Consider the following 19030-nt stretch of genomic DNA (forward strand, 5'->3'; position numbering starts at 1 on the left):
ACACCAGCATACTGGTGGAACCTACCTACTTACTAAAAGAACAACCTCATCTGAGACCCTAACCGATCAAAACTTTTGACATGTCTCTAGGACATGTCGAAAGTTTTTCAAAGTGACAGGGACACTTTAAAGTTGGGGCTCTCTGCCGACACCTGTCCATTTTAGGAACTGTCCAGAGTAGGAGCAAATCCCCATAGCAATCCTATCCTCTGGAGAGTTCCTGACATCGAAAGAGGTGTCAGCAGAGAGCACTGTGGTCAGACAGAAAGGAAATTTAAAAAGAAAAGAACTTCCTATGGCGTGTACAGCAGCTGACAAGTACTGGAAGGATAACATTTTTTTAAATAGAAGTAATTTACAAATCTGCTTAACTTTCAGGCACCAGTTGATTTAAAAAATATATATATATATGTTTCCAGTGAAGTACCCCTTTAACTGTGCCTCATTTTCAGAAGTGTGTTTGGTCTTTTGAAAATTTGGGGCAAATAGCACAAATAGACAATCTTTTAATACCAGGTATACTTGGTATTAGCTGCGACACTTTGTGCACCAGAAAGTGGCGCTAAACCTTTGAGCACAAAAAGCCTAACCACACCCTAACCACGCCCCTTTAAAAAAAAATGTCTAACAGGGCACTAAATCAGGTGCTACATATCTGAATATGTGGTGCTAATAGTGTTCACCAACTTTTAGGCAAATGTGGCACAGTTAAAGCAAAAAAAGTGGCGCTAAACTAATTGAATATCCCCCCATATTTATTTATCAGTATCCAGTGATCCTTATCAGTTCACATGATTTATAAAAAAATCTCATATTTATAAGCTGAACTGATACCATGGATGGCTCTGGGTTTTATGTACCTACGGAACTGAACGCTCCTGTTCACTTTTTCGTTATTGTTTTCACAGAGCGGGAATCTCACTTCCTGTAGACCTCATCATTTTGAGGTGGGGCTAAGATGAGCATAACCAGTGACGAGGTGAATTTCTTGGTGTATCGCTATCTTCAGGAGTCAGGTAATCATTTTTCTTTCTTATTTTACCCAACCCCAGATACTTCCTAAGTCGAGATTCAGACGACCATAATGTAGCTGTATTTTAGCCTAGCATGAAATGGTTCTACATTGGCCTAAGATACTTTAGCCTAGCCACTGGAGGGTTGAGTATTAAAGCCATAATAATGGGGCTAAAATGTGGTGGGATTATAACTGTCTGAATCTGGCCTGTATTTTTGGGGGGAGGTGAGAGAATGGATGACAAAGTGTTTTTGTATGTCATTTAATTTTGCTCATGCTTTTTTTGTGGCTCATTATTTCAGGCTCTGCAATTAAACATGTCTTTAAAATACCATTTACAAATATCACTTACATAAATGGTTGGAATTAGTTGATGAATTAAATACATTTTCTATTTATGGAAATAAACCTTAAAGGGGTTGTACAGGGAAAAGTTACTTGTCACCTATTCACAGGAAAGGGGATAAGTGTCTGATTGCAGGGGGTCCAACCTCTGGGACCCCCACAATCTCCTGAACAGGCATGGTCTCTCAGAGGAGCTCATGCTGGGGACGGCATATAATCCATTCATTCTCTATGGGAGCGCCGAAGAGACCCAAGTGGACATCTCTGGTGCTCACATAGAAATGAATTAAGCCCGTGCCATCCCCGGCGTGCGGATTTGTCAAATAGCTGGGGCACCGGCCAGGAGATCGCAGGGTTTGCTAGTGATCAGATCCCCCATGATCAGACACTTATCCCCTATCTTGTGGATGGGGATAAGTTGCCTTTTGCTGCACAACCCCTTTAATTTTTGCTTAATAAAAAGGGTCTAACTCCATATTCCAGGCAGTGCTAAATTTTCCTGTGTTTGGGAGTCTTTCCATACACAGCAGGCGTCAACTGAAAGCATTAGTGCTAGTACTGCTCAAACATGCACCCTCTCCATAGACGACAATGCATTGCCGAATACATTTCACCAGAATGAACATGATCATCGAGTCCAGATTTTTTATATTCACTGTGGAATTTTCTTTCGAGGAAATTCTGCAAGGTGCCCATTTCAGCAGAATCCTATTGAGGACAATGAGAAGCTGCTGCACTGGAATTTCCAAGCAGATTTTTTTCTTTTTGGAAATTCCATGGTGTGAATGTAAACTTAGCCATGTTAGATTTCAAAAGCCTTATCCTTTTGTTTGTAGAGAGGTTAAACATCTTCTCTCCATTCAGAACATATAAACATGTACCCAAGTATAACATCCATGTGTATTAAGGGATTGGGAAAGTTAGCAGTCTGTGGAACATTCAGCCAACAGCTATCATATACATGGGTGCCTTAAAGGGGTACTCCACTGGAAAACATTTTCTTTTAAATCAACTGGTGCCAGAAAGTTAAACAGATTTGTAAATGACAATTAAAAAACCCTACTCCTTTCAGTACTTATCAGCTGCTATCTACTACAGAGGAAGTTATTTTCTTTTTGAATTTCCTTTCTGTTTGACAACATGCTCTCTGCTGACACCTCTGTCCATTTTAGGAACTGTCCAGAGTAGGAGAAGATCCCCATAGCAAACCTCTCTTGCTCTGGACAGTTCCTGATACGGACAGAGGTGTCAGCAGAGAGCATATTGTCAGACAGAAAGGAAATTGAAAAAGAAAAGAACTTCCTCTGTAGCATACATGATCTTAAAAGTACTGAAAGGATTGGGATTTTTAAATAGAAGTAATTTACACATCTGTTTAACTTTCTGGCACCAGTTGATTTAAAAGAAAATGTTTTCCAGTGGAGTACCCCTTTAACTGAACGTAATATACTCTTGAAACTGGTACATAACTATAAAATCCCCTTAAGGCCATAAGTACAAAACTTTGTTGTAAAAAACTAAATAAATAAACGTTTAATATTACGGTAAATTGAAAAATACTATATATTTTTTATGACTCAGCATTCAGTAGGGCTCTGTATGTATCAAGTTATTTATGTCCAATGTCTCTTTAAGAACTTTGCTATTTATATGATAACTCGGCAGAGAAGAACTGGATTGTGAAAAATGAAGCATTCCTGGAACATTACAAATAGGTCTCAGCTGTGTAACAGCAGGGCGCTGAGAAATGAGAAGAATTCAAATATTGTTGTTCCACTGATACTTGGTTTGAACTCGGCAATAAAAGTAAAAAACAAAATACATTGTTATTGTAGAGAATGTATTCAATGTGGCGCACACCAATGAAATTCGAAGCTGAGGTCAATAGAATACTTCCTTGACCTTTTTTTTTTTTTACATTTCTAAGACATGTAAACTCACTGGGTATGGACATATTTTGTACATAAGTGTGGAGAACAATAAAGCCTATTATTCCACTTGCACTGCAGTAAATGCATTAACTTGAATAATAAAACTACTTGGCACTTGAACTTTCTAGATGATGTGTAGAGATGTAAAATATATTCAAATAAATCAGCGGCTTATGCAGGATATATTCAGTGAGTGGTTTAAACCAAAATAATACTTCCACCACACCATGATTACATATTATAACCACAGAATATATATATATATATATATATATATATATATATATATATATATATATATATGTGTGTGTGTGTGTATCCCCATACTGTGGTAGATACCCTCTCTACACAGTCGGGGTGTGTATGAAGGAATTTACCCTGGTTTTTTTACTGTGATTTGTCTCAAATTTCCTTTTATGTCACTTTTTGCGACAAACAATTGTGCCAAATGGTTTAGAACAAAATCACTAATTTCACTTTGTTAGTCGTGATTTCAGTTACAATCATTCTTTGGTCTGGAATTCATTAATTGCGACTTTTCGATTTGGCGCAAGTTTAGGCTCAAATACCTTCATTTAGGCGCAAATCTACACCATGAATAAAGTGACAGAGAAAATAGCTGCAACAATACAATGTCCAAAAGTCAGATTTACTGCCTGGAATTCTGGGGTCTGCGCCTTTTGTAGGGCTACATTTGTGCCAAAATTACAAACTTGCGACAATTGATAATTTTGGCGCAAATATGCTCCATTTGACGCGAAAAAACATACATAAAATCACACATTGCTACATCATTATTGATACATGTCCCCCAGTGTCTTTTCCTTTTGAATATCCATCTGGCCCAGATCGCCAGGACAATTTCTTCCAGCCACATCTTATGTCTACAGAACCTGCTAGACAAGTATCTTAGTAATCCACCATACAACTGTATGGGAGTCCTGAGGAAGCCCATTCAGTTAGAACTGTGAAACCGCCCCCCTACCTATGCCACTGCATATCCCATATTTCTATTGACATATTTGGCCTCATTTACTAAGAGTGGAGTGTAGTTTACTTTGTGGAATTGCCCCTATGTTTTGCTCTTTTTACAGATGCTCTAAGCGGTCTGGTTTACCAGAGCTCACATCCAAATCCACGACCTTTTATATGGAAACATAAGTAAATTTGTAGGTTTCTTTCGAAAATGGACTTTTTTCTGTAGACACGCCCATTTTCTGACACATGCCCTCATGGCCAAGCCATTTTGTAGGGTTTTCAAAGTAAAGTGGAGTGTTAGAAGGGTTTTTAGAAATTTTTGTCGGAAATTCTGGCATATGAAACCCTACAAAATCTACTCATAAAAGCTTCAGTAAATTAGACCTATTATGTCATCTTTGGAGTAGAGGATGTAGTGTAAAGGTGCACCACTCTTCTACATTGCCTTTTACCTTCTAACTTTTTTAGTTACTGTGTTAAATCTATGTGCAGCCATATTGTACACAATGATACTGAGTGTCAGACAACATATCAGTACCTGTTATATCAGTATTTTTTTATCAAACTTTTTGCTGAAATATGTATAGCAAGAAAGTGCATGACAATTTTCCACATACGGAACAAAAGTTTCCCAAATACAAAAATGGTATAAGGATCATACAACAGACATTACCATTGACAGTAATGCACTTACCACCATATTCAGACATGTTCAGTCTTTCAGTGGGTCCAGAATTGCACAGTTTTCAATGTTAAGCAGAATCCCATGTAAAACAATAGGAAGCTGATGCACCATCATTTCCAAGGATGATTTCAGAGCAGAATTCCGGACATTTTGCGGTGTGATTGTACCGTCACAGTCAATCTACTGTGTGTGAAATGGCCACAGTGTGCAGGAACAAAACAGTCCTCTATCCCAATATATGAGAACAATGCTCTAATCCAAAAATTCTTGTTCTCAATAAAGCCTCTGATACCAAACCTGAACTTTCAATCAACTTGCTACATTGTTTCTTAAAGAGTACCTGTTATGATCTTGTTGAATTTTATAATCATCCCAGTTCACTGCCCCCATCATGATAAACCACCCCCTGCCTTTATTTTTAGTTTTTTACCTTGATATTGCTCTGTATTTGTGTTACCCAGCAGGGGTAACATTATCTGAAGCCATACAGGGGAGAACTTCCTCCCTCACTCTGCTACACACAGCCCAGAGCAGTTCGGTGTGAGATGAGCTATGCTTGGCAAAGGCTGCAAACACCCCCTGAGCACTCCAGACTGCATTTCCAAATTTTGGACTTTGGCCAGGTCAGCAGGAGTCCAAAGTATGTGCCAGATATGGGGGAAAATGTTCTCCAGACAAGTAGGGAGACACCTAGTGGCACCTTTTTTAAACACAAATAAAACATATAAAACTTCTTTTTTTTTTTTTTTTAACAAAGTACATTAGAAAGATTTTTTTTTATTTACCATAATTTAATGAGATTGCCTATTTAAACTTTTCTGGGCTTTGTATTTTTGCATATTAGAATACCAAGTAAAACATTATTTTACACTTCAAAATGCAATACTCGTAGTCTAACAGATGCAGCATAATGTAGTTTCAGTTACTTCACAGTTTATTTAATACTTATCCAGGCTATCCCATAACTTATGTAAGCTTGCAATGATAGTGTCATGTAGAATTTTAAGAAGGACAACACAAAGGTTTAACAATAACCTTCTCTTCAGCAAAGCACAAGAGTTTCCAGTCAAGAGTTAACACTTTGAAACACTGTGTAGAATCAGTTGGAGTTCTGTCTCTTCAGCTGCCAACATGCCTATAAGGTACAGCCAATGAATAGTAATCTAGGGAGACTGGGCTAGATATAAAAACCATGTTCTCTTTCTATTAGTTTTACCTAAAGACCTGATAATGGCCAACCTGAATCGGTTCTACAAGGCGCTTTGCCTCTCATTTCAACAACCGCACAGCATGACAATGGCCCTAATTTACTTTTGTAAACCCAGCCTATTTTGTCAAGTTGTGCGCTAAAATGTGTCGCATTGCTCCACAAATTGAGTCTGCACCAGAATTTGTGCCAAAAAAAACCCTCAATTTTACTCAGAAAACCTGAAAAAGGGGCATGGTTGCTGTGGAAAGTTGGCGTGGGCACCGAACAGGGGGCACGTTCCCAACATTTTTAAAAATCACAACATATTTACTAATGTTTCCACAGAAAATGGTCCTGATTTACTATTGTAAAGACGACCTGTTTTGTTGGGTTGTGCACCAGAATTTGTGCCAAAATGTAAAAAAAAAACCTGACTAACTCTCCATTGTACTCAGAAATCCTGAAAAGGGGGTGTGGTTGCTGTGAAAAGGGGGCGTGGCCACCAAACAGGGGGCGCGTTCCAGACATTTTTTTTTTTTAAATCCCAACATATTTACTAATGTTTCCACAGAAAATGTGGTGGATTTGAACTCTAGAAAACCTCAGAGGAGTTGTAAAGATGTAGCAAAATGTAGGGAAAAGTGCAAAACATAAGGAAACAGTAGTAGATACTGTTACCTGTCGGGAAACAAAACCTACAAAGAAAACTACACTACACTCTTAGTAAATCAGAGCCAATGTTTTCAAAATTTTCATAATAGATTCCTTTTTCTGTTTTGTATTCTACTAGCATTCTATGCTTCGTTTGTCCAGAATATCAGTGGAAAAGCTATTGGCTAATATAAACAGGCTTAATGTCTCCTTATTACATCTGCACATTTTAATAGGAGGCAAATTGCTTGGTGTGATAGATGAGAGGCTTGGTATATTACAATCTCTCTCCAACTCTTCTCCTCCCTTATAAATAACATTTCCAAAATCCAGATGTCAGGATGTGAAAGAAACATTCCTTGGACTAGCATCTGGCTTATTTGGCATTGTCATGCTGGCATCAATAGAATTACTATATGACAATCAAATAATGGTCCTGCAGATGGGTAGGGTAGGTTGCTATTTACCAGTTACAATGGATTCTGTTGGAAATACAATGCTTTATTTATAACAATGTATTTGAAGAAATGATCCAGGCATAGGGATCTGAAACACCCATGAAGTCCTGTCATGGTCTGGGTATGCCAACAAGACGAAGAATTCTACATCTCTACCCTGCTATGTAAGACCACAGATGGGCAGCCTTTTACCAGGTAGCTTGTACTTGCCAGGCCCGAAACCCGACAAAGTACACCAGTAACATCATACTTATGCAACACTGACTATATATACCTCAACAGAGCCTATTAATGGGTTTATATTGCACATACAATGTGCTAGATTTACTAAGATTGTCTGTTTTTCAAAATTCCATCATATTTACTATGGCTGCTCCTTGGTTAGTGAATTTGGTTGGTTTTTCACTTTGCACAAAAACTGTAGGAAATTCCTTAGTAAAAATCTTGGGTCATATGAAAAAATAAAGGACATGCCCAGACAGAAACACAAGATAATTCTGTCAGAAATGCTTAAAAAAATAAATAAATAAATAAAAAAAAAAAAACATTATAAATGCAGAAAAAAAATAAATAAAAAAAATTAGTTTTTCTGCTTAGTAAATGAGCCATTATGTTCTTTGTGGTTAAAATATAGCAGTTATAACCCAAATAAAGTACACCAAAACACTAAATCTTCTAAAAATACATCTTTATTTACTACTTTATGACATGATTAGTAAAAAAAAAAAAAAAAAAAATTGAGAAAAATTAAAAACCGAAAAAATGCAATTCCACAGAAAGGCTATGATGAAACATTTTCAAGAAGACCGCCCAAAATTGCATTATAAATTGGTCTTCTGTTGGGGTGGTCTTCTCAAAGACTATGCAAAATGGTGAACTGAAAATATGTCCCTCTAAAACTGCTCTGAATAAGGGGTCATCTCAAAAAGATGGTCTTTTACAGAGATCTGTATATAACTGTATAATAATCAAATGACAATCTGACAGCCTTATACACATACAGGGGGAGATTTATCATTGAGTTTACCCCTTTTTCTTGTGTATTTTTTTGCGCAAAAATTTGCACAGTGACTTTCATTGCGTCTTTTTTGTGCATCTTTGTTGACAGAGCAAAAAGCAAGTACTTTAAAACAGAAATACACTATCAAAATGGACCAAGACAGTTGGGGGATGCAGGAGCCTTCCCTCAACACTGCTAAACTACAACTACTCCCATAATGGGACAGCAGGCATCAGCAGGCAACCCGGCACATCACGGAGGGGGGTCCTGTCCGCGATCGCAGGAAATTGCATGTCAATTCAGACATGCAATTTTCTGCTATTCCGGGCTGATCGGGTCTCTGGTGACCCGATTGCCCGGAAAATAGGGATGATCAGAGCTGTCAGTGACAGCCCCGATCATCCTAAGGGATAGGAGAGCCATTAGCCAGCAATGAGTGCTGACCAATGGCAGTTGAAGACGGGGGGTTGCCATGGAAATCCCCAGCTCTGCCCACCCCTGTCTTGGCATGCTGGGAGTTGTAGTTTTGCAACATCTGGAGGGTCACAGTTTGGAGACCACTATTACAGGGGTGCACAAACGGTAGCCCTCCAGATGTTGCAAAACTACAACTCTCAGCATGCCTAGACTGCCTAGGCATGCTGGGAGTTGTAGTTCTGTAACATCTTTCCCTTCAGATTTTGCAATTTTCATGATAATTTGGGAAATTGCTGCTATACTTTGAAGCCCTCAAATTTTTTCAAAAAAGAAAAATATGTCCATTTTATGATGCCAACATAAAGTAGACATTGTTTTTGTGAATCAATATAAAATGTATTTTGAATATCCATTTACCTTACAAGCAGAAAGTTTCAAAGTTAGAAAAAGGCAACATTTTCATGAAATTTTGGGATTTTTCACCAAGAAAGGATGCAAGTAACGCCGAAAATTTACCACTAAAATAAAGTAGAATATGTCACGAATCTCAGAATCAGAATAATCGGTAAAAGCATCTTAGAGTGATTAATGCATAAAGTGACAGTGGTCAGAATTGCGAAATATGGCTCCGTCCTTAAGGTGAAAATGATCTGCGTCCTTAAGGGGTTAAATAAATTAAAAAGTGTGTGGTTCCCCCATTTTTTCAGTATCAGCTATATACCAACCAAGCAGCAACAGTCTGACGTTACCAGGGTGGGCGATGACCATTGTTACTTGCCCTCCCCAGCCTAAATTATGCCAGCCTGTTACCGCCTAGGCCCAGGACTGGTTGGTACCGGCTCTTCCCGGAACCCCTGTGGCAGTTGGTATCGGGGTAATAATTGGGAGTTAGCGCTAATTGATTTTGGGGCTAACACTAAGCCAGGCTTAGTAATGGATTCCACTGCTAAGCCTGAAAATCCAATTATAAAAAATACAGCACATTGAAAAAAAATTATTATAAAAAAAAACACTCCCCCACAGCCCTAGTTAACCCTTTTATTGACATTTAAAAAAAAGCTGTTTATCGTCGCAATCCACCAAATCTGACGTAGTCCTCCACATTCACGTATCTAAAATGAGAAGAAAAAAAAAAAAGGCTCTCCCCCTGGGGTGTTCCTAAACAGGGAGCCTCCAATTGTTGACATCTGCCTACTGTATCCTGTATATACAGTCATCTATAGACAGCTGTATATACAGGATAGCGCACAAAGACTTATCCCAGAACTGCTCAGCTGCAGTGTGGATTTACTCTTTCCTTGCTGAGCTCCTACATGTACTTGGGTACACTATGAACCCCTGTATACTATACAGCCGGCGGAGGTAAGTAGTGATGCTCTGCACCCTGTATATGCTATACATCACTCCTTATCTCCTTACACTCTGTGGACCAGGTGCTCTTCATCTGACCCATAGAGTGATACCCTGAAGGCAGTAAAAAAATTGCCACAGGGTACAAAAATGACACACCAGCAAAAACGCAAGAAAAAACACAAGAAAAACTGACAAAACGGAGGAAAAAGCTGTGGCAATTTTGATGGCGTTTTTGCTTGTGGACAAAAAACCTCAATGGAATCCTGGCCTCAAAGCAATAGAACATAATCCCTGTTTCCACTTTTCCTGGGAGGTGCAGCTCAGGTGTACAAATAGAACTGTGAGGAGATTTAGAACCTTGCACAAAATTGATCATGTGCCTTGCACAAGTATGGTAAATTTGGTGCAATTGCACCAAATTTACACCAACCAAAACGATCTACAAAAAACTACTACCTACACCAACATTCAAGAGAAAGGTAGAGAGGCATTACTTTATGCAATAACCACTCCAATATCATTTAAAGGGGTACTCCGCCCCTAGACATCTTATCCCCTATCCAAAGGATAAGGGATAAGATGTCAGATCACCGGGGTCCAGCTGCTGGGGATCGCTCTGCACGTAATGACGGGCAATACAGGGGCCGGAGCATCGTTAAGCCACGGCTCCACCCCTCATGACGTCAATACAAGTCTATGGGAGGGGACGTGGCGGTTGTCACGCCCCCTGCCATAGACTTGCATTAAGGGGACGGGCCGTGATGTCATGAGGGGCGGAGCCATGACGTCACGCTGCTCTGGCCCCTGTATCGCCCGTCATTACGCACAGAGCGAACTCGCTCTGTGCAGTAATGATGGCGGGGTGCCGCAGCGGCGATCCCCGGGGTCCCCAGCAGCGGAACCGCGGTGATCTAACATCTTATCCCCTATCCTTTGGATAGGGGATAAGATGCCAGGGGCGGAGTACCCCTTTAAGAATAGTACAAAGCACCAAAATACTTAAATATGTAAAGCAACATTTAGGCTGTGTTCACACAGTGGAATTTCTAAGTGGAATCCAACAGAAAAGTTCCGCTTGGAAATTCTGTTACCGCAGAGTCCTGTTGTTTTCATGACAGAAATTTGCGTACACAACAAAATTTTCAAGGCGGAAACATCGGCTGCAGAAATTGTGATCCTGGCCTCCACAGAAAGAATAGATCTGCCAATTCTTTCTGTGGAATCAGCTTAGAAATGCATTGCAGTCTATGGAGATGGCACATTTCGAATCGTTCCTGGCACTGGCATGTTCTGCCCAGGGAGTTTGTTTCCGTCCTGTAGTTGCCACAGTTTATGCTACCCCAACCAATCAAAATACACACCTTGTTATGCAACTTTTGAATATACTTTTGGGAAGATTTATAAAAATTGTGCAAACAAACAAGCAGTTGCCAATAACAATTAATCAGATTCCTAGTGTTCATCATTTTATGATTAAAGAAGCAATCTGACTGGTTGCCATGGGCAACTATGCTACTATTCCTTTGCACATGCTGTTTTCTAAAAATCCTAGTTTCCAGTCAGTGAATGAGACTATATGTAGAAGCTTAAATGGGCACTCTCATTAAAACTAATTTTTGCTATTGCACTCCTTATAGTAAATAAAAATTCTTTCTAATGTACTGTGTTAAAAAAAATGGTGTTTTTTATGTTTTATTTGTGTTTAAAAAAGCAGCTACTAGGTGTCTCCCCAGTTGTCCAGAGCACATTTCTCCCTATCTTTTGCACAGACTTTGGACTCCTGCAGGCCTGGCAGAAGTTCAAAATCAGGAAATGCAGTCTGGAGTGCTGAAGGGGGGGGGGGGGTGCAGCCTTAGCCAATCATAGTTCATCTCCCACACTGAACTGCTCTGGGCTGTGTGTAGCAGAGTGAGGGAGGAAGTTCTTCCCTGTATGGCTTTAGATGATGTCACACCTGCTGGATAAGGCCCCTTCCCAGTCTGTGAATCTGACTGAGACTGAGCAGAAAATACAGAGCAATATCAAGGTAGAAAGCAAAAAAAAAAAAAAAAAGGCAGGAGGTGGTTTATCATGATGGGGGCAGTGAACTGGCAGGGTTATAAAATTTAACATGTGAGGTACTCTTTTACCATGTCCTACTCATGTGCTCCTGAGCCTGTGCCATCTCTGCATGTCTAATGCAGTCTGGGGATTCTGGGAGTTGCACCAGCTGGATGAACCCAATTAGGGAAACACTGCCTTAAATAAGTACTCCAGTTTAGGAAAATGTATCCCCTATTCAAAGGATAGGGGATAAGTGTCTGATCGCAGGGAGTCCGATCACTGGAATCCCCTGCAATCTCCTGCCCAGTGCTCCACACAGAGCAGGGGTTGCCACACAACCTCCATGCATTTCTATGGGAGAGCAAGAGTGCTGTACTCGTGTATCTTTGGCTCTCCTATATAGATGCATGGAGGGAGCTGGGGTGCCGAGCAGGAGATCAAAGGGGGTTATGACTGCAAGGACCCCCCACAATCTCCTGCCTGGCACTTCAGCTCTTCCCGTGCATGGAGCAGAAGTCAACATGTGCCCTCCAAGCATCTCTATGGGAGAGCCAAAATGCTGTACTCGTGTATCTTTGTATCTCTCTCTTCCATAGAGATGCATGGAAGACGCCTGTTAACCACCACTTTGTGCGGTGGTCGACACAGCTCTGTACATGGGGAAAGCCATGCGCCGGACAGGAGATCAGACCCCCCCACGATCAGACACATCCCCTATGCTGTGGATAGGGGATAGATAATATTTCCTACACTGGACTACTCCTTTAACTTGTAATAACATATCATGGAGAATTAAGAAGTTACACAGAAGATCCTAAAGCAATTGAGTTTATTTCCCCTTTTGAGCAATCTGTTCTGTACTATGTAATGCCAAATCACCGGGGACGCGTTGGAGCATCAGGAAGTATTCAGACTGTGTTCCAATTTGTTAAATTAGTGCATAGAAAATGCTATTGCTTTTTTTTTTTTTTTTTTTGCTGCTTGGTTACAATCAATTTATTATTACGTAAGATGTACAATGACCCTCTTAGCCATTGTGAAGCAATGATGAACTAGCCGTGTAGTTAGCACAGTTACATAAGCCGACAAAGCCGTCTCATTTCATTGACAGATTTTCTAATTCATAGTGTGGATAATACAGAAGATTTAATGGCTTATACTGTACAAGCCTAATTTCCTCATCAGAAAGTCATTAAGCAGTTATGGATTTATAGAAAGGAAGGGACAGCTGTTTCTTACAGCAACTTGAATTTGTGCTTTAAAAATAGATAGTTTTATAGTTGGAAAATACGGCATTAGAGTCAGATGAAATCTCACCAAAATGTCAAGATGAACTTTTTTTTCACATGTCACCGCCAAGAAAAGAAATTAGAGTTAGATTTCATATTATGTCATCAACAGTAAGGACCTGTGATGGTGCCATGGTGAGATATTGGGATAGTGACATTTGAGATGAGAAATAGAAGAGCTAATGAAGTTAGAAATAATGGCACTTGTTATAATGGCAATGCTGCTTAGATGCACTTTTGTACCTTTTGGTGACAAAGAATAATTATCTCATTAAGTTATGATAAAAATTCCATCTACGACAGTTGTGGAGAGAGAAGCTTTACGTGAAACATTTGAAGGCTCAATCTTGTGTCCAGAGAGTGAGGATAATTCTATTTGATCTGACTGTATTTTCTGGACATTGAAGACTGGTTTAATAAGCGATATGTTTAACAAATATTACCATTATCAATATAATACAGAAGCACATTGAGTCTCCTATGTGGTCATCTGCTGCCTACATACTCCGAGGACACTTGTGGCCTTTTTTGGCAAGAGGCCCAGGGTACATTGGCATTCTGTGTGCTCTGTATATTACTACATGAGATGGGAAACTATTTGTATTTCCCTCTCTGTCATCAGGTGACATTGCGTATACTGTTTTACTCTATTTTTGTGAGGTAGACATACAAAAACGTGCGTTCAGCATCTATAATGGGGAAACACAATTCCCTATGAATTATAGGACTTTTTACTTAATGTGCATGCATTTGCAATACTGTGCGACATTGGGGTATGCAATAGATATTATTTGTGCACTAGCACTAGGCCTCCTCTTCTTTATTTTCCCCTTCACCTTTTTTATGTCGGCAAATGAGGATAGCATACGACAATCTTGATTACGTTATTTATGTAATGGTAAGCTGCACATATCTTAGTACTGTATATTGCGATTGTGCTTAGTACATTGTATTTTTTTTTAAAGTGCTGACTTGTTTTGGTTTTGTCTGGAAACATATTTCCTATACATTCTTTTACAGTTTTTTTAATTGGTTTAAAAATGCTTATTTATTTTATTTATACTTTAGTGTTTTTTGGCTAAAGGTATATTAGAGTCTATCCAGGCATGTATATTATTTCATGATGTTGTCCATAGCAACATGTAGCATGATGCTAGGACATTGGATAAAGTTTAGGCATTTTTGCAGAGTGGGATTTTTTGTTTTTTCCTCCTACCCATCTAAAAATCATAGCACTTTCAATTTTCCACCTAAAGACCCATATGAGGTCTTTTTTTTTTTTTTTTTGCGCCACGATTTTTACTTTGTAATGACATCAGTCATTTCACCACAAAATCTACGGTGAAACCAAAAGAAAATTATTTGTGGGGCAAAAAAAAAAGCCATTTTGTAACTTGGGGACTTTCAATTCCATGCAGTGCAATTTTCGGTAAAAGTGACACCTTATATTTATTCTGTAGGTCCATTCTATTAAAATTATACCCAATGTATATAGGTTTGATTCTGTTTTACTCACTTTAAAAAATTATAACTTTTTGTACAGAAGTTAGCATGTTTAAAAATGTCCTCTTCCGACCCCTATAAATTTTTTATTTTTCCATATTTGGGGATGTGTGAGGGCTCATTTTTTTGCTCCATGATCTTTAGTTTTTATCGGTTCCATTTCTGATCACTTTTTTATACAATTTTGGACGTATTTTTTTACATATACCCCATTGACCGTGCAGTTAAATTAAAATAAAATTTTTAAGGAGGGTGATTCAAACTTTTATTAGGGAAGGGGTTAAATAAACTTTTTTTAAATATTTTATAGTCCTCATAGGGGACTATTACATGCAATCTTCAGATTGCATACACTGTTCAATGCTATGCCATAGCATAGGATTGATCAGTGTTATCGGTGCTCTGCTGCTTCAGCCTGCCATGGCTGGCTGTAGAATCAGAACATCGATCAGACGGTGAAGAGGCAGGTAAGGGCCCTCTTGCAGCGTTCACAGCTGATTGGGACACCACATTTTTGCCACGGTGGTCCCGATTAGCACCACTGAGCAGTTGGGAAGTGTTTTTTAACATTTTAGACATTACAATCAACTTTGATCGAGGCATCTAAGGCGTTAATGCTGGACATCACTGTGATTGGTGATGTCTGACATTAGCCAGGGGTCCTGGTGGCAAATAGCCGCCGGGACCACCCTGCTATGGCCTGCGCTCAGCTCCTGAGTGCACGTCATAGAAGAGGGGCGGGACAAGGCCGTACTCGTATGCCCTTCGTCCTCAAGAGGATAATCCATTTTTATTTTGTAACAATTGTGCAAAATCCTTTCATCATGTAGTAGCCCTTTCCGCAAAAAAATACAATTGTTCATATGACTACAAGATGTTATTCTTCAGAGCTTGAATCCCAATAACATTTTAAATATGTATTAACAAAGGGGGACAATTTTATCTGATGCATACTCATGGATAGGTTTTACCAGGATGCCACTCATAGTTAACCAGAACATTCTTTGTTATCAGTTCTCCAGTCTGGTCAATAAAGTCCTAAGAGGATGACATTCTCTATCCATATGTGTAAATGTACAATATGGAAACAAATGTGTAATGTACTTACAGTTTTTGTCTTCTGCATGATTCATGATGCAGAGTTCTGGACTGTCCCCAAAAAAATTATCAGACAGTGTAGTGTGGACTGCCCCTTATAATAGCAGTTTGGCTGTACTGTGTGGTTATGTCTGGTTATGTAGTTTGAACCTACGCCTTTACAGCAGTCTGGCCATGTATTCTGTACCTCCTCCCATATTAACAGCCTGGCTTTGTAGTCTGAACTGACTTTATAAACAGCAGTTTGGCTGTGTATTCTGGACCACCCCAAAGTGTAGTCCGCTTGGGTAGTCCGTAATTGTTTAGATTTCTAAGTAAATCCTGACTTTCATCCCACCCTATAGATTCAACCTTCAAGACAACAATGGTATTACTACAAATAGAAACTGGCAGCAAAGAAGAATTATCCTACGCTGCCCTAACCACGGATAGCATGAAATAAGGACACATGCCCTCGCTACAGTGAAGTATGTTTTACTCTAAATTGCTGTGGCATGCCTAGCTCAGCTTAATTGACAGGTCTCTTAAGACCATAATAAATGGGGTGGTCATTTGCCAAATCACCTGGTTATTTGCCACAGATCACCCTGTGTAAAAATAGGGCAAGTATTCAGCCAATGAACAGGGAAGTGCTTTTTCATCATCTGATGGCAACATTTTAAAGGGGTATTTGTTTGTGCCATCCTTCGCTGCCATTATTCCTCAGTCGCATATCATCTGTTGCATGAGGTGATGTGCGGCTGACAAGCGATGTTTTTTTAAGCAGGTTAAAGGGGTACTACGGTTTTGTAAAATGTATCCCCTATCCACAAGATAGGACCCTCCCAATCTCCTGAATGGAGCCCCATCTCTACCCACTCAACTTTCCAGTCGCATCGTCTTCCATAAGCTCTCCAGTCCCCACCTCCAGAGACATGCGTGTTCTTAACAGCAGTGATGGGTCCTGAGCGGGTCATCACTCCTGGGTCATCACTCCATGAGCTTGTCTGGGGTGGGAACCAGAGCGCTTAGGAGAGAAGACCCACTTGTCAGCCACGCATCACTTCACGTAACAGATGATATGCAGCCGATAAATGATGGAAGGGAAAGTAGGAACAAGCAATCAAGTAATGGGCTTTTTAAGCTAGTGCCAAACTACAGGATCAGCTTTCATTTACACCACTCATTTAAACCAGCTATGTAATAAGGCCCATTGTGTGTGTGCTATCAATCAAGCTGAGATAGGGGGGTGGAAGTTGTTGGGTAGAACTAGGTAGACACATCTCCTTAGCCCAACACTTCATATAAACCACATAGAGGAAATTTATTGTGATGTCTTATACTAACATTCTCTTGGTAGGCTACGGTTTTGGGTACGGGAAAAAAACTGACAAAACCGTACAGGATGCAAAATGGACACAACTTGATGCATCTTTTGGCATACGGTTTTCAATATGGTTCCATACGGTTTTCACATTGAAAACGTATACAGGAACTTTAGTGCAAAAACGTGGTGTGAATGCACCCTTAAATGGGTGTGACATTGACTCACAGGGTAGTTACCTATAGATGGCACTAACAAGACTGTTTTTCTTACTACTGCAAGAAAGCTAATTTGCATACTTTTCCCCAGGAAGCATTGCCTATAAGAATCGCACAACCAGCAGCACATCCCTACAATTTGTATTACACCCATAGGGGAAGATTAATCAAAACCTATGCATAGGAAGTTTCCCAGTTGCCCATAGCAACCAATCAGATTTCTTATTTTATTTTTAACAAGGCCTCTGCAAAATGAAAGAAGCGATCCGATTGGTTGCTATGGGCAACTGAGCAACTTTTCCTTTGCACTGGTTTGTATAATTCTCCCGCATAGTGTTTTTCATTCTGCTCCAGGCACAATGGGGGAGATTTATTAAAACCTGTCCAGAGAAGAAGTTGCTGAGTTGCCCATAGAAACCAATCAGATCGCTTCTTTCATTTTTCAGAGGCCTTTTGAAAAATGAAAGAAGCAATCTGATTGGTTTCTATGGACAACTCAGCAACTTTTTCTCTGGACAACTTTTGATAAATCTCCCCCAATGTATCTGTGATATGTATGCTGTGGGACATATTTTGTTTTTGTTTTTTTCTCACATGAAACAAATCAGAGATGAGACGAAAAAGAGTGAGAAAAAAAATTGTCAGTGTTGGGGAAGCCCTGATGAAGAGTGAATGAAGCACTGAGCACATTCATGGCTGGTCCATTTATTGGGGGAACAGTTTTCTACTACTCCCATAATCATTGTAGGTCCCAATAGTAAGACCCCCACCAATCAGCTAGGTATCCCCCTATCCTGTGAATTATAGATAACTTTGCAAGTTGGGAATATCATTTTAATAAAATCAGCCTTAAGATTAGGTTTCCACAAAGTTTTTTTTCTGGCCGTGATCTGTCTGTTAATGAAGTTACTACAGCTCTCAGCATGGAGCAGAGTGTGCTCCATGTTGGGAGCAGTGGTACCGGCAGTTAAGGACAGATCACAGCGGGTGTCACTTCTAAAACACCGGCTGCAATCGTCCTATATAAAATGTATAGATGCCGGCCGCTCTTCTCTGTATAATGTATAGATGCTGTCAGCTCTTCTTTGTATAATGTATAGATGCCAGCAGCGCTTCTCTGTATAATGTATAGATGCCGGCCGCTCTTCTCTGTATAATGTATAGATACTGTCAGCTCTTCTTTGTATAATGTATAGATGCCAGCAGCGCTTCTCTGTATAATGTATAGATGCCGGCTGCTCTTCTCGGTATAATGTATAGATGCCGACCGCTCTTCTCTTTTCCCCTGCACTGCCATATATATATATACACATGAATTCATATTTCCCGCAGAGAGTTGTGATTGGCTGGAACCATCTGGCTAATCACAGCTCTCTGCGGAAAATATGAATCTGTGATGTGAATAACTTCACATTGCAGAATACAGTGCAGGGGACCAGAGAAGAGTGTCCATGACGCCCACTTCTATGAATTATATAGGAGGATCACAATGGGTGTCAGGAGTGACACCTGGGGCGATCTGTCTATTAGTACAGGTACCACTACTCCCATCAT

The 19030-nt window shown here is 39.8% G+C and overlaps 1 protein-coding gene across 7 annotated transcripts in view; it reads left to right on the plus strand.

Moving 5' to 3' along the window:
- TBL1X (transducin beta like 1 X-linked) overlaps positions 1 to 19030 on the plus strand; it is a 315199-nt gene that overhangs the window by 236199 nt on the left and 59970 nt on the right. For 2 of the 7 annotated variants that reach the window (XM_056558874.1, XM_056558875.1), the window contains one exon: positions 909 to 1016. The exons of 4 other annotated variants lie outside the window; for them this stretch is intronic. In XM_056558874.1, coding sequence (XP_056414849.1) covers positions 959 to 1016 — 58 coding nt within the window. In that variant the 5' untranslated portion in view covers positions 909 to 958. Of the gene's footprint in view, positions 1 to 908; positions 1017 to 16299; positions 16423 to 19030 lie in introns of all 7 variants that reach the window. One more of the 7 variants, XM_056558876.1, reaches the window with a different exon arrangement.

This window comes from Hyla sarda, chromosome 2 (assembly GCF_029499605.1).
Source record: "Hyla sarda isolate aHylSar1 chromosome 2, aHylSar1.hap1, whole genome shotgun sequence".
Taxonomy (NCBI): domain Eukaryota; kingdom Metazoa; phylum Chordata; class Amphibia; order Anura; family Hylidae; genus Hyla; species Hyla sarda.